Consider the following 19,224-nt stretch of genomic DNA (forward strand, 5'->3'; position numbering starts at 1 on the left):
AAGTCGTTGTCTACCACATTGCTGGTATGATAAAGACTAAAAATCTGAAACACTTGGGAACATACTTTTGAACATGATAGAGAAAGAACGCACCTGTACTAACAAAATGTGTAGCTCAATCACTTTACTATAGATTTGGCCATCAGAATAGAAAAAAGCAAGACCTTACAAAAGCACAATAACAAGTCAGCGGTATTGATTCCTTCTTCTTTTTTGCTCTTGTTCAATTTTGCTTTACTTTCTTGGTCGAAAATAAAAAGCCAGTTTCCTTCTAGAATTAATCATGCATACAAATCAAATTAATTCGTTTTGGTTAAAGACCATTCAATAGGTCTTGAAAGAAACTAACTGGAAGATAAGGAGATAAAGAAATCAACGAGGATCAAACGTTTTAATCTCGCATGCATGTCACTCATACAATTTAATCAGCTGAATTATTTCTTCACGTGGATAGTACAATCAATTTAGATAGGTCTTGTACTGGTACACTGCTCATGTATCTAACAAAAGTAAATTATATATACTTACTATATTAAAGGTCCTCTTCTGGTTCTAAATTATCCTGAGAAATAGAACGACGACGCAGCACCTTCCGATCTTTATCAAACGGATAAGAAGGGCATTTCATTTCATGAATGGCTACAAAGTTGACTACAACAATAGAATGGGACCCAGGAGACACATGGGCTCTGTCCCTCTTAGTAGGGTCATTGTGTCAATTTTACTTCAGCATTACGTCATTAGTATGCCATTAGACCATAAACTTAGTTAATTCATGAAATAACAAAACTAAAAAATATTTAGCTTCTTACTCTTTTTTATACTTATATTTTATAATTAGTTTCATTATTAGTGCATTTTGTGATCTTTTTAAATTCAATATTTATGATAAATTATATTTTTTTACTAAACAAATATGTAATATATAATTTATTAATCAATTGAAAATAACTAAATTATTTGAAAAATATTTAGTGAAAATTTGATATGAAATAAATTAATATGAAGAAACATATAATCTTATAAAATGTTATTAAATAACTCCCAATTGAAGTTTAATAATTATATTATGAAAATTTATTTTATGCGTTTGTACTTTGTAGTAATGTTTAGACATACTCCGATCCTGCAGTAAATTTTATTTTAGTCTCTAACAGATATGTACATGTTTGCATATGTGTATGAGAGAGTTATAATTGAAAATTACTAAAATAAATAAATGATATACAATCAAATAATTTTTATATTATGTGTAGATAAATAGATATATTAAAAAGGAGAAAATGATAGTTTCTTTTACTAATGATGTGTATAATTATTAAAAAAAATATTTATGAATAAAAGTATACTATACTATCCACTCTATCTGCTCATTGCAAATTCGGTGGAAAAAAAATGTTCAATGCAACAAACTTGGAGAACCAATCCTTGGGTTCAAATCAGCTTTGGTTTGGGCAAATTGTTTGTGCTTTATTATCCCCTTTAAAGAGGTGCAACAATGGCTTTGATACTAGACCATCTCTAGATTTGCTGTCTCGCTTTTACGTTTCAATTCCTATGGCTGATCTTGACTTTTAATCACCAATTTAGACTTAAATATGCTCGAACGGTATCATCATCTTTTTTTTTTCTTTTGTACATATATGTTTTACTCGTATTATTTAACAAACAATTTTTTTAACTTATAAAAGTAAAAAAAAAAAAAAAAACTTAAGTAACCTTTTGGTTCTATAAAATAGAGGATTTTTTATTTTAATTATTTAATGTTTTTTTTTTAGTTTTTAACGTCTAATAGCATTAAATGATGATATAAAAACATAGAGTTTTTATTGATTTCTTGTCACTTCATCAAAGAATTGGATAAGATAATTTTGTGCAATTTTTTTTATAAATTGTATTTATTAGAGTTTCATTTATTCAAAATGGTTGATAACGTCATATTAGTTAATTGTTGATGAGAAATTTAAAATTATAATTTATAAAAAAGAAAATAAAAATATATGTGTAGTTCTATTTGACTCTTGATAATATGACAAATTAATGATTTGTCAATAATATAGTTATTATATTATCAGTTAATATTATTACTTAAAAGTACTGATTAAAAAAAACTTTAAAGAATTAAAATAAAATAAACTTTAATTTTAAAGAACCAATAAAAAAATTATTTTATAGAGATAAAAGATCATTTAAGAAAAAAAAGAAATTATTAATGCACATTCTTAAAATACTAACCAAGAAATTATAAGTTCATCCTAAGAATACGATAGTATTTATTAGTAAATGAGCAAGAAATATAAAATGAAGGGATTGGGTAAGAAAAGGAAAGAAGAAGAATGGTTGCACAAAGGTGTCTGAAGAAGTGCGTACAAAGAGCGGCGCGTGAGGCCTCGAGAGTGTATCTGAGGCAACAGCGGTGGGTCCCTTTTATGCGTTTCTATGTTTTTTACGCAAACGCATTGGATCCCGCATGCTCAAAGCAAACCAAAGCGATACCATCCTCTATATTTGCTTTTTACCTTTCCTAATTAATGGTGAATTCTGCTTTTTCCCCTTCCTTTTTCACTGTGCCATCTCTTCGTTTTTCATCTTCTATTAGATGGACCCTCTGTTAACAGTGTTAATAATCATGTGACCATGCATTCACGTTAATCCATAACTCAAAGCTCTGCTTTTGTCACTTGAGCTTAGTGTTTCTAGACACATTACACAATCCTATGTAAACCAAAACGATTGGGTTGTTTTAAGTGCTTATTTGATTTCTCAGTTTGGTAAATCCGATCTTTATTTCTAGAAGGATTTTCTTTCTTTGGTGTCATTGCATTTCAAACGTTAAAACAAACACACTCTATGTAAATGCTTTCACAATTATATTATGTCTAAGCATGTAATCATCAAGGTTATTTACTTTCGGCTTCCGAGTTTTTTTTTTTTTTTTGATTTGAACATATAATATGATGTTTGTTCACTGTCTAATTTAGCAGACATGGTCAAGTATACTCTTTTTATTTTTCATCGCAACATTAATGCGGTAGAAAGATATTTATAAATGTTAATCTAAGAGCATTTGTAAACACTCTTTTAAATTATAGCAACGATATTTATAAAGCAAATATTTATCACAAATAATAATATTGATTATAAGAGAAAATATAATAAACTTCCTAAACTTTAAGCCTTTTCAATGTATTGTCACAAACTTTAAACTCCTCTTAATTATTTTGTAATAATTCTTTAAATTAATCAATGAGATTCGGATCTAATGAAAAGTTGTAATGTATGTGATGTTATGAAACAATGTTTAATTACAGTTAAAAGAAATATCCATATTTTTTTTTATTTTTCTTAAAGAGAGAGAAAAATCAAAAAAGAAAAGAAATAAATTAAACTCTAATGTCCACATTTAATACTTATACAAGTAATAACTTAAAGATTGAAGTAATGATGTAAATGATGGGGCGTGTTTACATGATCGAGAATAATTTATTTAGTGAAAAAATTTATATTTAATTCTTATCATATATAAATTTTTTTTGAGTCAACCATAATTATATAATGTGAATGAAATTAGTTCCTAACTAAGTAAATTGAGTCACACTCCTCATCTCTAATTAAGACAAACAAAAATACGTATATGAGTACTATTTCAAATAAAATTCTTAAAAAAAATGTAAAGGGAAAAAAAAAATCTTTGGGAGCAATGACGAATAACTCTAGTCTTCCGTTTATACTATATCTGGACCGCACTTGTCGGAATCTTATGACTACAGCCTATGGCAGTATGGCGCCTATGGCTTTTGCAAGCTCCCATGTTTATCTACAAATACAAAAGCAAAAAAAAAATGATGAACATCACAGGCTCCAATTAAGGCTTGAATGTTTGTTGATATTCATTTTGTTCCTTTTTATATGTCTATTGTATATAAAAATCAAGAAATGCAATAAGAGAGAGTTTACTTGCAAAAAAAATTATTTTTATTTTCAGTTTTTATTTTTTAATTACATAGTCGTCATCTTGTTTTCATTATATTTCCCGTTTTCAAATATTTGTACAGAAAACAGAAAAAACAAAAAAACATGTTTTCAGTGTTTCTTGTATAAATCTTTGAAAAAAAAATGAAAACAAAGTGACAATTTTTTTAATTGAAAGGTGAAAGCAGAAAATAAAATTACAATAAACGCTCCCTAAATTTTCTTGATTCTCATAAAATACCAGTGAGTTTTACGATTTTATAATTTTTTTATTTCTGCATCGTAATAAATAGATACGCATAAACTAATTAAAGATTAGGTGAAAAAAATATAATTTTTTTCTTTCTATTTTTTAAATCCGTGATTTTAATGTCTTTTTTTATTTGAGATATCGTGCCCTCTACTTTTTAAAAATTTACAATTTTAGTTTCTTATTTTTTATTTTAGATATTTCATCCTCATTTTTTTAAAAAATATGCAATTTTAGTCCTTATTTTATAATTTTCAGATTTGGCTATATAATTTTTTAATAAATTAAGTTTGTTAACAATTAAATAATAATAAAAATCTTTATTATATGAATAATAAATAAACACGTGTCACATATACAAAGTATATAAATTAACATTTAAAATTGGTCATAAGGACTAAAATAATATATTTTTTAAAAATAGGAATAAAATATCTCAATTAAAAAATAAGAAACTAAAATTTTAAAAATTAAAGATGAAAGGTCTCAATTAAAAAATAAGAAACTAAAATTCTAAATTTTAAAAAATAAGATATTTTAACAAAACAAAAAAAAAACACTCTAGTTAATGTGATCTTACATTAAAGTTAGATTGATTATTGTTTCACGATAAGGTATAGAGTCAATTCTCGGTTGGGCACAAGTTGCAACAAGACTGATAGAGATAACATGAATTGCTTAAAGCTTTGCAAGCTTCTAGGCACGCATGTGTCCACCAGAACTTTCAACCCTTTCATGTATTGGAATAATGGTTGTAGTATATCGCCACATTTCAATACCTTGATCGATAAACATGAAATTGAGGAATTATCCTCCTCAAACTGAATGTGTATTTAGTGGAGTTTAGGTATATGGTGAACTTTCTTTAAGTACTCTCCTTCACGTCTGTGATGTGGTTTTCAACATTTGTCGCTTTGGCCACCGTACTATCTATGTAGATCTCAAGTTTTACGTTAATATTCTCCTTCAATATCCTATCCATCAATCTTTTGTAAGTTGCATTGACATTTTTTTAGGTCAAATGGCTTTAGCTTATAAAAAGAGTTTGCATGTTCTGTTATGAAGGTCGTTCTATTTCATCAATCGAGTTCACATGGACCTGGTTATATCTCGAGTAAGTATTTATTAGGAACGACAAAATGGGATAGTCTAATCTATTTTAGCATGTCCTACTAAAAATCGATTACATACTCTACAAAAGTGGGATGAAATGTTCAACCCATCCTGTTTATAGGCGGGTTGGTCCGCCATTTTTTTTATTTTTTTTTAAAGTAAGCAACTATAAGACTAAAGTAAAAATGTTATTAAAGAAAATAGTTAAAAAAATTTAGTATTTATTATTCTTTTCACTCTTCTAACTACTTAGTCTTCCATATTAACAACAACAACACTACACTACACTACTTTTATTGTTATCTCTAAACTTAAAAATATTATATCTTAGACACAACACTACTTTCACACCAAAATATTACTCTACTTTTTTTTTTAATCTAATTTAAAAAAATGGTTATTGGCCCGGCTCAGCTTGCAGTGAGCCCATTTTGTAGTGGGACAAAATGAGCAGCTAGTGGGTTAAAACACCCAACCTGACCGGCCGAAATTAACTAGTTAAACGGGTTGGCTCGATAATCTCAGCCCATTTTGTTATCCCTGGAATTTATTTATAAGGCTGAGAATCTGGTTTCTTGATACTCCATCTTTATATATATATATAATGGATACGTCTACCATCTCCTTAAGGAATGCCTTATTGAGGTTTGTGAATTTCGCACACATTACCACTTCCATTTGGTGTATTTAAATTCTGCAAGTTTCTCGAATTGTACAAGACTAGTGGTTCTACCTTTTAGTGTTTGAGAATTCGATGGTTTCCTAGGTGGCTAATAAGGGTGTTTGCACAGGGAAGCGATCCAACACCAAAGTTAATATGAATTTCAACAAAGTATAAAGGAAAAACCGAGCATACTTACATGGATGCTTAGTTATGCTAATTGAGAATTTCCTAAAATATTCAAAACAATTATACAAACCTAAAGAAAATCGTTTGCAGAAAATAATATCCCTATAGATTCCGAGAGGGGTGAAGAATTCCATCTCTCATCAAGGGAATATATAACCAATCATGCTAAAACTATAAAAATCTTATATAGGATTTTTTTTTTTTGAAAGGCAAAAGACAACAGTATATCATTAGAAATTCAATAGGACATGTTTTAGTATCAGACCTCTCTGATTTCAGCTCTTCAAATCTACGTGTCTAAGCAATATAAGACCCAACAAAATTCAAGAATGTCTATTAGGAAAAGTAGAAACCAGCCTGAGTTGTATACCAATCTATTTTAACTGTTACCCCGATAGAGCCATTAGTTTATAAATTCGATTCATTATTTCTCAACATAAAACTTTATGGCTTAGATATGAAGCTTTTGTCAATTCCAGTAGCTTTACTTTATAAGGTTCAATATGAAATAATGAACTTCTGCAATTTTATTGTTTTGCTGAAACCAAAACACAAAGGAGAAACAACTTCGATTCTCACCAAGATGGCAAGGGCCAATGTGAATGTACCTAAAACAATCCTCTACAAAGATGTAGTCTTACAAAAAAAAAATGGATGTTGGTTAAAGAAACTTGCCTTCCCAAGGACAACTCATGCGTTGTAGGAAATAAGATAATTTGAAATAGGAATAGTGGAAATAATCTTCAAAATTTAGGAACAAATCAAATTACACAAACAAATATTTCAAAATTGTAAGGAAAAAATAGCAACAAAATTAGCTAAAAAAGAATTAAAGGCGTCAAATTACTCAATTGAAACCTTTATTTAAAACTTTTTAAATTACTAAACAATTAAAAAAAAGGATTTGGAAATTTTAAATACAAAACCTAAAAAATAAACTCACGCGGGTTTTTCAGAGTGGGCTTTTAGCCAAGATTAATGAAAAATTAAAATTATTAACAACAAGGCTAATGATAATTTTACCTCCCTTATTTAATCAATATACCACCCTTTTCCTTTTTTTTTTCTATCAATATTTTCTCCTAAATACCCTTTTAATTCATTCCCAATTTCAAATTAACTTTCCAGAGACAGTTTTTCATTTTTTTTGGCTTACCCCATTTCTCTGCTACTCACCTCCTCCTCTATAGCTCCGTTACTCAAACCCCTCCCATGCCACTCTTCCACTCAAACCCCATTTAAGATTGAATGAATTTGCTCCATCTAGGCCTAATTTATGAGACTGAGCGTTCAGGTTTTTTATGTAAAGAATGTCATAATGCTGATGATGCTTGGTACACGAGGAATATTGTAAATTATGAGTTATGGCTTTAGAAAATTATTATTTTGTTTTTATTGAAGTATTGTTGCAATTTTCATTATCAAGGTAGAATGGGGAAATTCATAACCAATGCTCAACAACGTGGTGCTGCAATTATTCAAGTGCACTAGCTGCTAGTTCTGCTTGTAACCATAATAGAGATTGGGTTTTTGTAACTCCTCCGGTTGGTTTGGCATTTGTTTGAATTTTAGTTCAGGTATAATTATCATTTGCCTAACAACAATTGTCCTTAATGGGCCCGGTCCAAAAGATCCAAACAGTCTAATAAAAGATTAGTCAAAACGTAATAGGGCCAGTTGATTCAATTGTTCAGAAGTTGGATAAAAAAATAATTGTGTGGTGAAAATTAATCCGATAATTAGTCAAACTTTGAATTAAAAGAAATTCAACAAAACTTTATTATCAGAAAGTGACAATACCAGATTTGTTGCTCCAAGAGAGAGATCTAAACTCTAAACTTCAAAGGTTTAGAACAATTGGCATATGCTAATAGAACATAGATGGTCAAATTGAATACAATACTACGCATACTCTTCAACATATGTATGGTTGTTACTGCATAGCAAATAACTCGTTGTCAATCATTTTGGTTGCTTGTAACAAAAAAAAAATCATTTTGGTTGCTGGATTTTTCGGCCAACCAAAAGGATGAGAAAATAACTATTTCACTTTTTTTAAAGCAATGATATTATTAAACTAGAATAAGCACAAGATGTGCCTATAACAGTACAACACAAATAGAATTAGTACGAGTTTTGATAAGAGATGTGCCCAAACTCCAATCACCAACTACTATCTTAGCACGATTTATAAGAGATTCTGTTGGTTAATGATAAGAGAGATGTTCTGAAAAGGTACTATGTTCTGTGGTTATAATAATGTAATCAGATCAAGACGAGTTTGTGTTCTAAGATTTTGTACCAAACTTGTAAACTGGAAGATACTTTCTTTTTTTAGTTCTTACTAAACTTCCAATTGTCAGACCTTTTAGAAGAGATTAAAAATAAATTATATAAATAATTCCTAGCTTTCATTATTTTTTTCCCGTATAAGAAATTTAGTGAATTAAAATGTAAAATCCCACATAATAGAGAGAGCATGCAGAAACATATATGTTTAGTGAAAGAAAAAATAAAAGAAGAGGGATATCATTACCATTACGATTATGAGATGAGAAGGAGGGTTGAGATGTGGAAAGGCAGCAGAAGTCAAGGGAAGGGGGAGAAATAGAGGAAAAACAGTGGTATGGGAGGTGTAGGGAAGAAATAACATATTTTGCTTATGGATATTCCTTCCCAATCCCCCCATACCCATGTCTTCCCCCAATTTTATCTCCCTTTTCCCCTCTCTGAAGAAAACTTATTTTCTTCTTCAATGTTCATGTCTCACAATTCACAAGGAAGGAAGCCTTTTGAGTTGAGGTTGAATGGGGGTAGTTGGTGGTATAACTTGTAATTACAATACAAGGAAGGTGGACAAAGGTAAAAGAGAGCCTCTCAATATGTTTATTAAATAATGATGCAAAAGTGGAATCAAAATGGTGGGTATGATGAGATTCCTGACATAGGATGTGGACAAAAGTTTTGGCAGAGGAAATGGAATCCTATCCGATAATGGACCCTCACTGTCTCCCTCTCCTGCTTATTCTCTATTATTTATTAAAAAATAATAAGCAAACATCCACTTTTTTTATTATAAAAAAACATAAATATTTACTTATTTTAAAGATCTTATCAACTTTCTTCTTATTTTAATCATTTACTTAAAAAAAAGGCAAACATCCACTTTTTTTAATAAAAAAATTCTACAAGTGAAGTATTTTCATTATTGGAAACCATAAAACTAACTCAGAGTATAGAAATCATCGAAATGATTTTATATTATTATATCATAAATCTTTTAATATTTATATTATATTTTTTTCTATTTAAATGTGTTGTATCAATGAAACATTTGTCTTATTTATTACCCACCACGGCCCACTTCCTTTATCACTTCTAAATTTTATACTATTCCCAATAGGGCGGTAAATGTACAGTACTCACTCGGTCAATGGTAACGACAAACAGGGAGCAGAGAGTTTAAGAGCGTCTTTAATGAAGCAATTCTGTTTGATACTTTTAATGCGATTGTACACTTTATTTATTTTTACTGTTTCCAATACAAGTAGAAAATATAGAATTTTTGACATAAATAATAATAAAATTATTATTTATATTTATGATACAAATTAGTGGGAAAAGCAATTTTTCTTTTTTTTTAAAAAAAAATAATTGTAAAATCAATTTTTCACGGCAATTGTTTAGAGGATCTTTGATACACGGCCATTTTAAACTTACTGAGAAAACCAATTTACTCAAATGATACACGGCAATTATTCAGAGGATGTTTGATATGAAAGTAGTATTGTGTAAGTCATTCATAAATTTTCACTCGAGTCTCAATTTTTTCACGTCTTTAGCGTACTGTAAAGTGTAAACTATGTTTTAGTATTAATTTTGGAATTAACCATCAAATTAGTTAATTTTCAAGGAATTATTTTCTCTCTTAATTAACTCGTCCTTAAAGTAATAAAATGTTACGTATAATCTATCAAGTATTAAAATATCTAAATATATATATATATATATATATATATATATATATATATATATATATATATATATATATATCAATGTAGCCTCGGGTTGATGTGCTATTTCAGTATAAAAAAAGTTGATGTGTTATAATAACTTTCAGAAATCAATTTTAAAAAACTTCAATACTTCTAGAACTACTTAATATGATTTATACTAATATAGTTTTTTTTCTCTTTACTTTCGGAACATTTACGAGAAAAAGTAGTACTCAAGGATAAAATTGTCACTGCAAAAGAAAAATATATTTTCGTAAATATTTTTAAATTACAATACTAAAAAGAAAAATCAAAGAACAAAAACCATTATCTATTATCTTACTTTATTTTCTTTAGACTTAATTATACTCTTGGTTTTAATTTACTCTATAAACAATTAAAATAGAAAAGCAAAATTATACATAGAATAAAGTATAATTTTGCTTATTTTTTTATTACAATTGGTTATTGAAATGACTTTTTATTTATTAATTTTTAGAAGAGCACATTGAATGGAAAAATATATTTTATTCAATTAACTCATGAATAACAAATTTAAGTTCAAATATATAGATACTCCTTAAATATAATTAGGAGCATTAAGATTATGACCCTAATACAAGTTTCTTTCCTTATACATTGGTGTAGTGTTAGATTACTTTTACCATACACATTTGTTGATTTGTTTTCCCAGATCTACCATTACCAAAAGCTTCCTCGATCATAATGATTGTAATGTCAGTCACTCAACTTGTGGTAATGGTAACAAGACCAAACACACGCATCACGGAGATTGGAATATTCGATACTTGCCTTGCCGTCTTCATCACTCCAACTTTGCCTTTTCTTTTTCTTTTGGCTCCACTCTTTACTTTTTTTATTACTCCCACTATAAGCATCATCACTCTACTCTCAAATAATGCTTATCTTACAGTATTTTAATAATTTACATTTTTTTAAAATATAAATATTAAATTATCATATTTTTCAAAGTAAATTTATTATCATATAAGAAATAATTGAATTTTTTTTCTAAATAATTTGATATAAATTTTTAAAATATTCTAACATAAGAGGATATTAGCAAATTCCAATATAAAATAGCAACTTGCTCGCTTTAATTTTGATTCCCACATTGATTGACAAACTTAAATTAAAAATATTTGTATGAGGAGAGATGAAAAATTATATTATTAATAACTTTTTTTTTTATTTTCATATGATTTACATAATAAATGTTTTTTATTTTAATTTTTAAATCAATATCTTAAAAATATTAGTTATCGAGATTCATATTAATAATACTCTCAATTATAATAGTGAAGTAATAAATTTTTAACTTACTTTTTATGCAAATTTTTTAATAATTTTATTATTTAAAAATTATTAAAAATTATAAAATTATAGAAAATATATTAAATAAGTTACAAAACTCACAATATTTTTGAAAAATAAAAAAAAATAGATGCTAAATAACTGATACGCATTATTTTTTTTAAAAAACTGATAGGCATTATTAGAATTTAGAACTCTATGTGCGAATTTTGGTAAAAAAAAATGCTAAAAAGTAAGTAATTCATCATTTTGAATGACTTTTAATTTTTTTATTTGAAAATGATTTTTATCTACAAATATATTATTTTAGATTTTTTAAGGCATTAATATTTTAGATTTACGTCTCTCTTATTCTATTATTTATGCCATTTTATCAACTTTTAACTCATTAATGAGACATTTTCATTCTTCCGTCATATTTAAATGACCTAATCTAATTGTGGCTGACTTATATTTTTAATCCTCAATCTATATTTATACTTTAAAATTACTACAATTTTTTAAAACATAGATTTTATATTTAAATGTATAATTAATTTTACAATATTAAAAAATTGTCGTTTATTTTCAATTTTTAAGATTATTTTAAGATGTTTGTTTATATAATAAATTAATTTTTTAAAATAGTTATTTTTAATGAAGTAATACCAATATATACAATTATTTATAATAATTATCTTATATCAAAATCTATTTTTATGATAAAGTATTCTAATTAATAAATGTTAAATGTAATATTCACAAAATTACAAACAGTTATTTATATAAACGGATTATAATCTAGAAATTATAATCCAATTAGATCAACAGAAACTATCTTCCGCACAGTCATTTCCATTTCACTAAACGCGTTATCATTATGTTTAACTTGTAAAAACGTTTAGTTTAATAAAAAAAGTTAAAATATGTTTGTGTGTTTGTTTTTAATAAATTTTTTCTTCACTTTTTATTTTAATAAAATACATTTTTTTGCTTGATTTAATATGTTTATTTTCTAATAATTTTTTATAAAAAAATAAATACAAAATTCGTTAATTTGTTATGAACTAAAAAAAAATATTAACAACCAAAATGAAATTATTTTCAAAGAATTTAATGTAAAATTCTTTTTATAAAAAAAACAGAAAATTCAGTATTTATTAGCGCTGGAATAATTTAGGGAAAAAAATGTAACTTGGTTAAAAATCAAGAAAGAAAACTTTGGTGGCGTTATAGTGGCACCCAAACCTTTAAAAATGTCCAGCTTTTACCAAGAAAGAAAAGCTCCAGTAAAATTATTTGGATTTGGTCCAGCTTGATATGGATAGATCACATTTTTAAACATCTTGTGGAGCTAGCTAATTAACTAGCATCTGTCTGTAATAATCTACATCTACTAGAGCTGAGATAATTTGTTAAGCCTTAAACAAGAAAAAGGAAAGAAAAGACGAAAAAAGAAAGAAGCGATTTGTTGTTTTTTCTTGTCTTGAATGTAACCCAGTCAGACCGGCAGCTTCTAGAAGGAAGTAACAAGAAAGAGCAGTGAGATTAAGGAAGAAGATAGATACTTTGGTATTAATTAAGGTCGAAAAAAACATAGATCTATAATAAGTGTATGATATGAAGAAGAAAAGTGCTTACCATGACCATAACAGATTGTGGAGAGCGGAGAGGAGAGTGGAAAGAAAGGAACCAAAGAAAATCATAGGAATGGGTGGAATCGGCAAAAGAATAAACAACACAACAATTAATCATAGAGACGCTGTTATCCTTTACCGACCCTCCCATCTCCCATCACTTCCTCAAGCTCTTCTTCCTTTCCCTTTCTCACTCTATCAATATAGAACAGGTGCAAGTGGTTGGTTAACCACACATGAATATATAGAGAAAGAGAATATTGATGCTTAAAACACACACATGACTTGGCATGGAGTGAGGAAAACGGTGACACTGGACAAAGACCCTTCATTATTAATTTACCAACCCCTACCCCACTACACGTTAGACTTGCATATGCCTTTATCTTGTCCACACCTACGGGAATCTTTCCAACCAATTCAACTTTGGATTCTCTGTAGTCAACAACACAATGCAACAGCAATCTCCACCGTTTATTTTTTTTCATTTAGTAATAATAAAATATAAGTTAAACAATATTTGACAAAATAATAAGTATATATGTCTTAAATGGTAAGTTTATTAATTTTTTTAATAATAATTACCTTTTTCTTTCACAAATATAATAATTATCTTAAAAGTTACTGTATTAAAAATTTTTAATTAGTTAATAATATAATTTTTTACATTGATAATACATAAAATATAAACTTCTTTTAGTATTTTTTGATTATTTACTTATTATAATTTAAAATAAAACTAAATTATTAAATAAAAAAGTTTTAAATATCAATTTTAATAATATTATTATTATTATAACAGTGACCATCAACATGAGACTCCTGAAAACCCGTCATACGATGGTTTTTGTCCCCTTTGTTTGTTGGCCTTTTATTCAACATATATCTTCAATATCCGTGTTTCCAGTTGGCTTCATTCCTCAACTGAAAAGAATTACTACTCTTTGCTTGGAGAGGTTGGGTTCTTTCCTGGGGGCAAGACTCTGATCAATTTTTCATTGATGCAATCTTGGTTCGAATTAATTTATACAGTGAGTTGAATTCTTAAGAAAATTCATTTTTCAAGCACGTTGACTCTAGAACTTAGTATAGGTGAGACTATTTTGTTTTATGAACTAGCAACAGTAAAATGCACACCATGGTGTGGTAGGTTTAGTTGTAAAGTGTAAATTATAGGGGTTAGGAATAAAACATGAATGAAGTGTTCCCCAGTTCTACATACGACTTGCTTGGTTTGCCTGAGCAGGCAGGCAAGTTCGTTTCTGGATAAAAATGATGAGTGATGACAGTTGTCGGAGAAGTATGTGATTAGGCAAAATGAAATGACAGAATACTCGTCTGGTGCTTCACCTGTATGATGTATGATAAATTGATAATAGCGGTGGAAAATCTTCTGATATTGGCTGATTTCTAGTTGTAATTTATGATTTCCTTGCAAGCAACTCCGAGTTCAACTTTTAATTATGAGCCATGCTGCTACCACATTCCCCCCCTATACTATTACTTATCGCTTAGGTGCACCCACTCACTTCTCAGCCTGGCCCAATTCAAAGATGCACGTACAGTATCTCGTTATCACAGGCCTTTGTATACAAGAAAAAAAACGGACCTGACCTTCACGACACCCATAATCGTTTATGCATAAATATTCGAATTTCGAAGGATCTAATATAAGCTACCAATGTCCTGGTATGTGCTACCATTCTGAGGCCCAAATAAACATAATAGTATGTCCTAACTTATGTAGACCCATTTGTTTCACACAGGACAAGGCCAGGCCTAAGGAATCTTGTCTTGGGCTAAATGCAAGTAAAGTACTATCTTGGCCTAAAAGGGAAAGATAGATTTACTTGATAAGCAAGTGGAAGTGAAATATATTTTCGTATTAAAAGAAAAAGTTCAAGCAGCTAAGAAATAGACTACGCTATGAAAGTATTACAACCGCAACGAGAAATTGCTTCCTTTGCAAAGTATCAAATGGCATCATTGCAAAAGTACCAAAAGAATTAGTATCATTACAAAGAATACTTTCTCTTTGGTTGCTTGGATTGGGATCATCTGACGTATTATGTATGTAACATTCAAAAATCAAAATGACGGGAAGAAAAAAGAAAGACACGACGAGGACTACTGACCCAAGAATCCTGCTCGATCTACATCTCATATTGCGGCAAGCAAGCCTCCTATATTTGTATTTTGTATTTTTTGACCCATACTTTTCATGAGAAAAGTAATTATTTTTTGGCCGGTGGTTGTCCATGTTTGTAATTACACAATGAAGAATATTATGTACCAATTACGTTTACTCGATCCAGCAGACTATATATGGGATCTTATCTTTCGAGCTTCATTGATCTGGGCTTAGGCTGTGATACGACAGCTTTCTCTTGTTCAGTAAGTGCATGGCGGAAATGGCATCTATGGCCATATGGGCACACAACCCCAGCAAGGACCATTCTGCAGACTTCAGTTTTGTAGCGTGGGTGGCGGATCACTGGGCGAAGCTCCCCAATACCATGAGCAAATTGGCAGTGGTCTCCATATGGACATGTTCCAGTTTCCTGCCACTTATTACACAGCTCAGTCTTGAACATCCCTTGGTTATACACTATCATTTCAAGAGGCTCTTCCTCTTTCTGCCCTCCACGCACATATACCTTTTGCTGTATACCATAACAACAACAAATAATATTAATATATATAAAACTCGATCCCCCCAATTGTTTAGGATATATAGCAACATTCAAGTCTAGATAGATAAATTAGATATCATCGACTTATCGTCATTAAATGTTGCACTTACAATCTTCAACCATATAACTGTAGTTAATTGTCATGGTTTTCTAGATTATATATCCAATTATGCATTTATATTTCGGGATCGATACACGTGCCCAGTGCACAAGCAAGTCATTATATATACTTTCCCCACACACTAATTACGTTAACTACAAAAATTAGTTCATGTTCTTTGCTGACATTAAGATTTAATTTTCTTCATATGATAAAAGATATTTACATCAATAAGATTTTATCATTAACATTGATAATGTCATCTCACAGCTCACAGGGTATTTTTGTTTGCGGCTATTAAAACGTTGAACTTGCAAAACCATTAGCAGCAGAATGACCAATTTAATTCATACAACAAGACTATCATAAATATTTTAAAAATTTAGAGATGTGAGAGAAAAAAAAGTTATTTAGTGGACGTTGTATGGCTAGCTCCATCTACTATTTTAGTCTTGCCAATTTCCATATATTTCAAAATTCATAGAGATGGTGAAAATAATAACTATTTAACTCTTTAGATATGTAATGCTAAATCTGCATGTATGGCTCCATGTATCAATTAATTTTACTTAATTGGAACATGATACCCAGACAAGAAAAGGAAACGGGAAAAGCTTTGAACCCCACCTAACCTAACGACCCTAAACCCCAGGATATGCAAGCCACCAAACAGGTTACGTACAAGTGTCACAGAAACCATAGGCTACTTCTTTTTCGCCTAATGGGTCCTGTGAACGCGAATATACTATTACTAACTAGAGTAGCGCACGCAAATGAAAACAACAACAACAACAACAACCCGAAACAACTCCATTCGTTGCAGCTACCAGGTAATGACATAGACAAGCAAGGTTTTACTTCTTTTGAAAGGAAAATAATTAGCAACTAACAAGCACGTCAAAGTACGGTAAATAACGATAAACATAATAATCACACCGCAAAACAAATAACAATGATAATATTAACAATAATTAAAAAAATAAAAAAAGCATTGGTAGAGGGCACGTGTGTCCTTACAACGGGTTCAGGTGGAGTGGCGGAGGCGCGTGGGCGAGTGGCGCCTTTGTTGCGAGTGGCATTGCTGTTATTGGGGGCGAGAGCAGCGGACTGAGCCGTCTTCAAGTAGCCATTGGACCTCACAGAAATGCTCTTAGGGAGCGAGAACCTCTCCACTTCCACCACGTTGTTATTCTCAATCACGCTCGTTGGACTCTCCTCCGAAATCTCCTGCAGCTCCTTATTGTTGCTGTTATTATTATTCATGATATTGAGATTATTGTTATTCCAATCTGCATAATTCTCTTTATTCCCTTCCCCAATGTGGAGGCCGCGGAAGCCATGCAAAACATTGAACAGAGTCGGTTGCGTCTGGCCGGAGGAGCCTCCGTCGCCGCCGCCGTAGTGATTCTCCAGCGAAGCCTGGATAACGAGGTGCAGCTGCTTCTGGAGCTCCTTGTTCGCGGCTCGGAGCAGGCCATTCTCCTCCCTCAGAGCCTCCACCTCCTTCGAAGTTTCAACGAGGCGATTCAGACACATGCTTTGACGGTTCACCATGTCCTGGTGCTTCTGAATTGACTCCGAGTAAGGATACATCGAAACGCCACCGCCGCTTCCGTTGCTGCAGCTCGCGGAGAGCGATGGAAGGTTCTCGTTCGACAGTGCCGAGTACAGAGAACTGTAGAGGCCGCCGGTTGACGGAATTTGACCGGCGGAGGCGCCGCCTCCGAATCCGCCATTGGAGGAGGGAGAGCAAGCGTCCTTGTTATGCATTTTTTTTTCTCGGTGCTGCAAGATCAGCAGGCAGAGATAGTAGGTAAGAAGAACTTCTGAAACGTGACGTGACGATCGATAAATTAACTGAATCGTTTCCTTTGATCGAACATTAATTAATTCATGCATATATCAATTTTCAGATCATAATATATAAATTAATTACCGGTTCGTGTTAAAAGTTCACAGAGCGCGATCGAAGAAAACGAGGAACTATTCAATAAATGTCGATGAAATGATTGATGAGTCTAACATGCAAATTGATGAACGAACATGAAAAAGTTGTTAATTCAGAGAAAAATTAAAGATCATCAATAAGCTAGCTACGGTTCAATGAAGAAACGGAGAATTTCTTGAAAAGCACACTCACGCACTCACCTCGCTGTTGGTTCTGAGAGTCTTCTCTGTGGAGTGAGAGAATTTTAGAAAGAGAAAGCGATCTGAGAGAGAGTGAGGTGGAAGAAGAGGTTTTATAGTGGAGATGGTTGAGGCGTGTGTGTGTGTGTGTTTGGTGCGCGAGAGAAAGAACCGTCTCTGACACACTTCCTAACAGAATGATCTTTTGGACCTTATGCAATTTTCGTGCCTTTCCCTAATTGCCCCCTTTCATTTCAAAAGATCCGGGCAATCTTTTGGAGGTGATTTTTGGTATTTTAAATTGTGTGTTCCTTAAAACTAAATTGGTCCTTGATATTCTTTCCTTTTCCTTTTATGAAATAATAATATATTCAGCTTGCATCTTACTGTACTACTTGATTCTGTCTAAACTCAATTCAGCGACATAATAAAATATAATCTTGTTATCAATTATTGTTATATGCATCGTTTTCTATTCATTTGTACTTAAATAAATGTTTAACTGATGTCAACAAACATATGCACTCACATCAATAATTAATTACATACTTAATGCAGAAACTAATATGGGTGTTGTTAATTATTGTCTCTGTTAAGAAATACAGTAATAAATAAAAAAATATTGAATGCTATATTTTAATAAAAAAATATTTTAAATTATTAATATTATCTTAAAAATAAAAGTGAACAAAATTAAAATAATATTTGTCTAAAATGGTCAATATACCCTATATAAATGTAACGATTGAAAATTGTTGAAATGACAAAAATAGTTGAACCGGCTCAGCGAATTGATTTTTTCTGCCACTGATTATTAATCACCTGAATATTGCTTCAAGTGCATTATACATATTTAAGAATTTCTTTTAAAAAAATACATATTTAAGAATTCAAATCCGTGTAGGAATCATGGTAAAAGTTAGCTTGATGGTACATTTAAAAGAATCAGGTAATAAACACTTGATTTGGTTTTCCATAAATTGTTTATTTTATCTTTAAAAAACTAGTGTTATTAAAGTGGTCCCTAAATTTATTTATTTTTATCATTAAAAGACATCAATTTAATCATAATAAATAATAAATAATAAATTTTGGAGAAAGTTGATGTTGAAAGAACTTATCATTTAAGGACCAAATCGATATATTAAAAACCCTGTAAACAACAAAGTGTCA

General features: G+C 30.2%; 1 protein-coding gene, 2 long non-coding RNA genes and 2 other non-coding genes across 6 annotated transcripts; all 5 read right to left on the reverse strand.

The window, feature by feature from the left end:
- Positions 1–7,940: 7,940 nt before the first annotated feature.
- On the reverse strand, positions 7,941–10,165 carry LOC121172910 (uncharacterized). Its single transcript, XR_005886769.1, has 2 exons — positions 8,722–10,165; positions 7,941–8,121 (listed from the first exon to the last, which is right to left on the reverse strand). It is a non-coding gene; the product is annotated as an uncharacterized lncRNA (long non-coding RNA).
- On the reverse strand, positions 8,796–8,890 carry MIR482D (microRNA MIR482d). The gene has a single exon (NR_048897.1). It is a non-coding gene; the product is annotated as a microRNA MIR482d (primary transcript).
- A 2,480-nt stretch (positions 10,166–12,645) lies between the features above and the next one.
- On the reverse strand, positions 12,646–13,327 carry LOC100500552 (uncharacterized). Its single transcript, NR_157244.1, has 2 exons — positions 13,136–13,327; positions 12,646–13,010 (listed from the first exon to the last, which is right to left on the reverse strand). It is a non-coding gene; the product is annotated as an uncharacterized lncRNA (long non-coding RNA).
- On the reverse strand, positions 13,190–13,299 carry MIR2118B (microRNA MIR2118b). Its single transcript, NR_048797.1, has one exon. It is a non-coding gene; the product is annotated as a microRNA MIR2118b (primary transcript).
- A 1,638-nt stretch (positions 13,328–14,965) lies between the features above and the next one.
- LOC100819250 (zinc finger CCCH domain-containing protein 15) lies at positions 14,966–18,269 on the reverse strand. 2 transcript variants are annotated; one of them, XM_041005980.1, is made up of 4 exons: positions 18,073–18,132; positions 17,861–17,942; positions 16,942–17,709; positions 14,966–15,794 (listed from the first exon to the last, which is right to left on the reverse strand). In XM_041005980.1, the coding sequence occupies exons 3-4, from the start codon at positions 17,692–17,694 to the stop codon at positions 15,465–15,467; spliced, it is 1,083 nt and encodes a 360-aa protein (XP_040861914.1). In that variant the 5' UTR covers positions 17,695–17,709; positions 17,861–17,942; positions 18,073–18,132; the 3' UTR covers positions 14,966–15,464. The 2 variants fall into 2 exon arrangements, with proteins under 2 accessions (XP_040861914.1, XP_003535712.1); XM_003535664.5 differs by lacking the exon at positions 17,861–17,942 and having other exon boundaries at positions 14,967–15,794; positions 18,073–18,269.
- Between the last annotated feature and the right edge of the window lie 955 nt (positions 18,270–19,224).

The sequence above is a fragment of the Glycine max genome, chromosome 10 (genome assembly GCF_000004515.6).
Source record: "Glycine max cultivar Williams 82 chromosome 10, Glycine_max_v4.0, whole genome shotgun sequence".
Classification (NCBI taxonomy): domain Eukaryota; kingdom Viridiplantae; phylum Streptophyta; class Magnoliopsida; order Fabales; family Fabaceae; genus Glycine; species Glycine max.

Bases quoted from the DNA above. Each gene is read 5' to 3' on its own strand.
- LOC100819250 (XM_041005980.1), bottom strand. From the start codon at position 17,694: ATGCATAACAAGGACGCTTGCTCTCCCTCCTCCAATGGCGGATTCGGA. The intron at 15,795-16,941 runs GTAAGGACACAC...TATGGTATACAG, and splicing joins CCACTCCACCTGAACCCGTT to CAAAAGGTATATGTGCGTGG.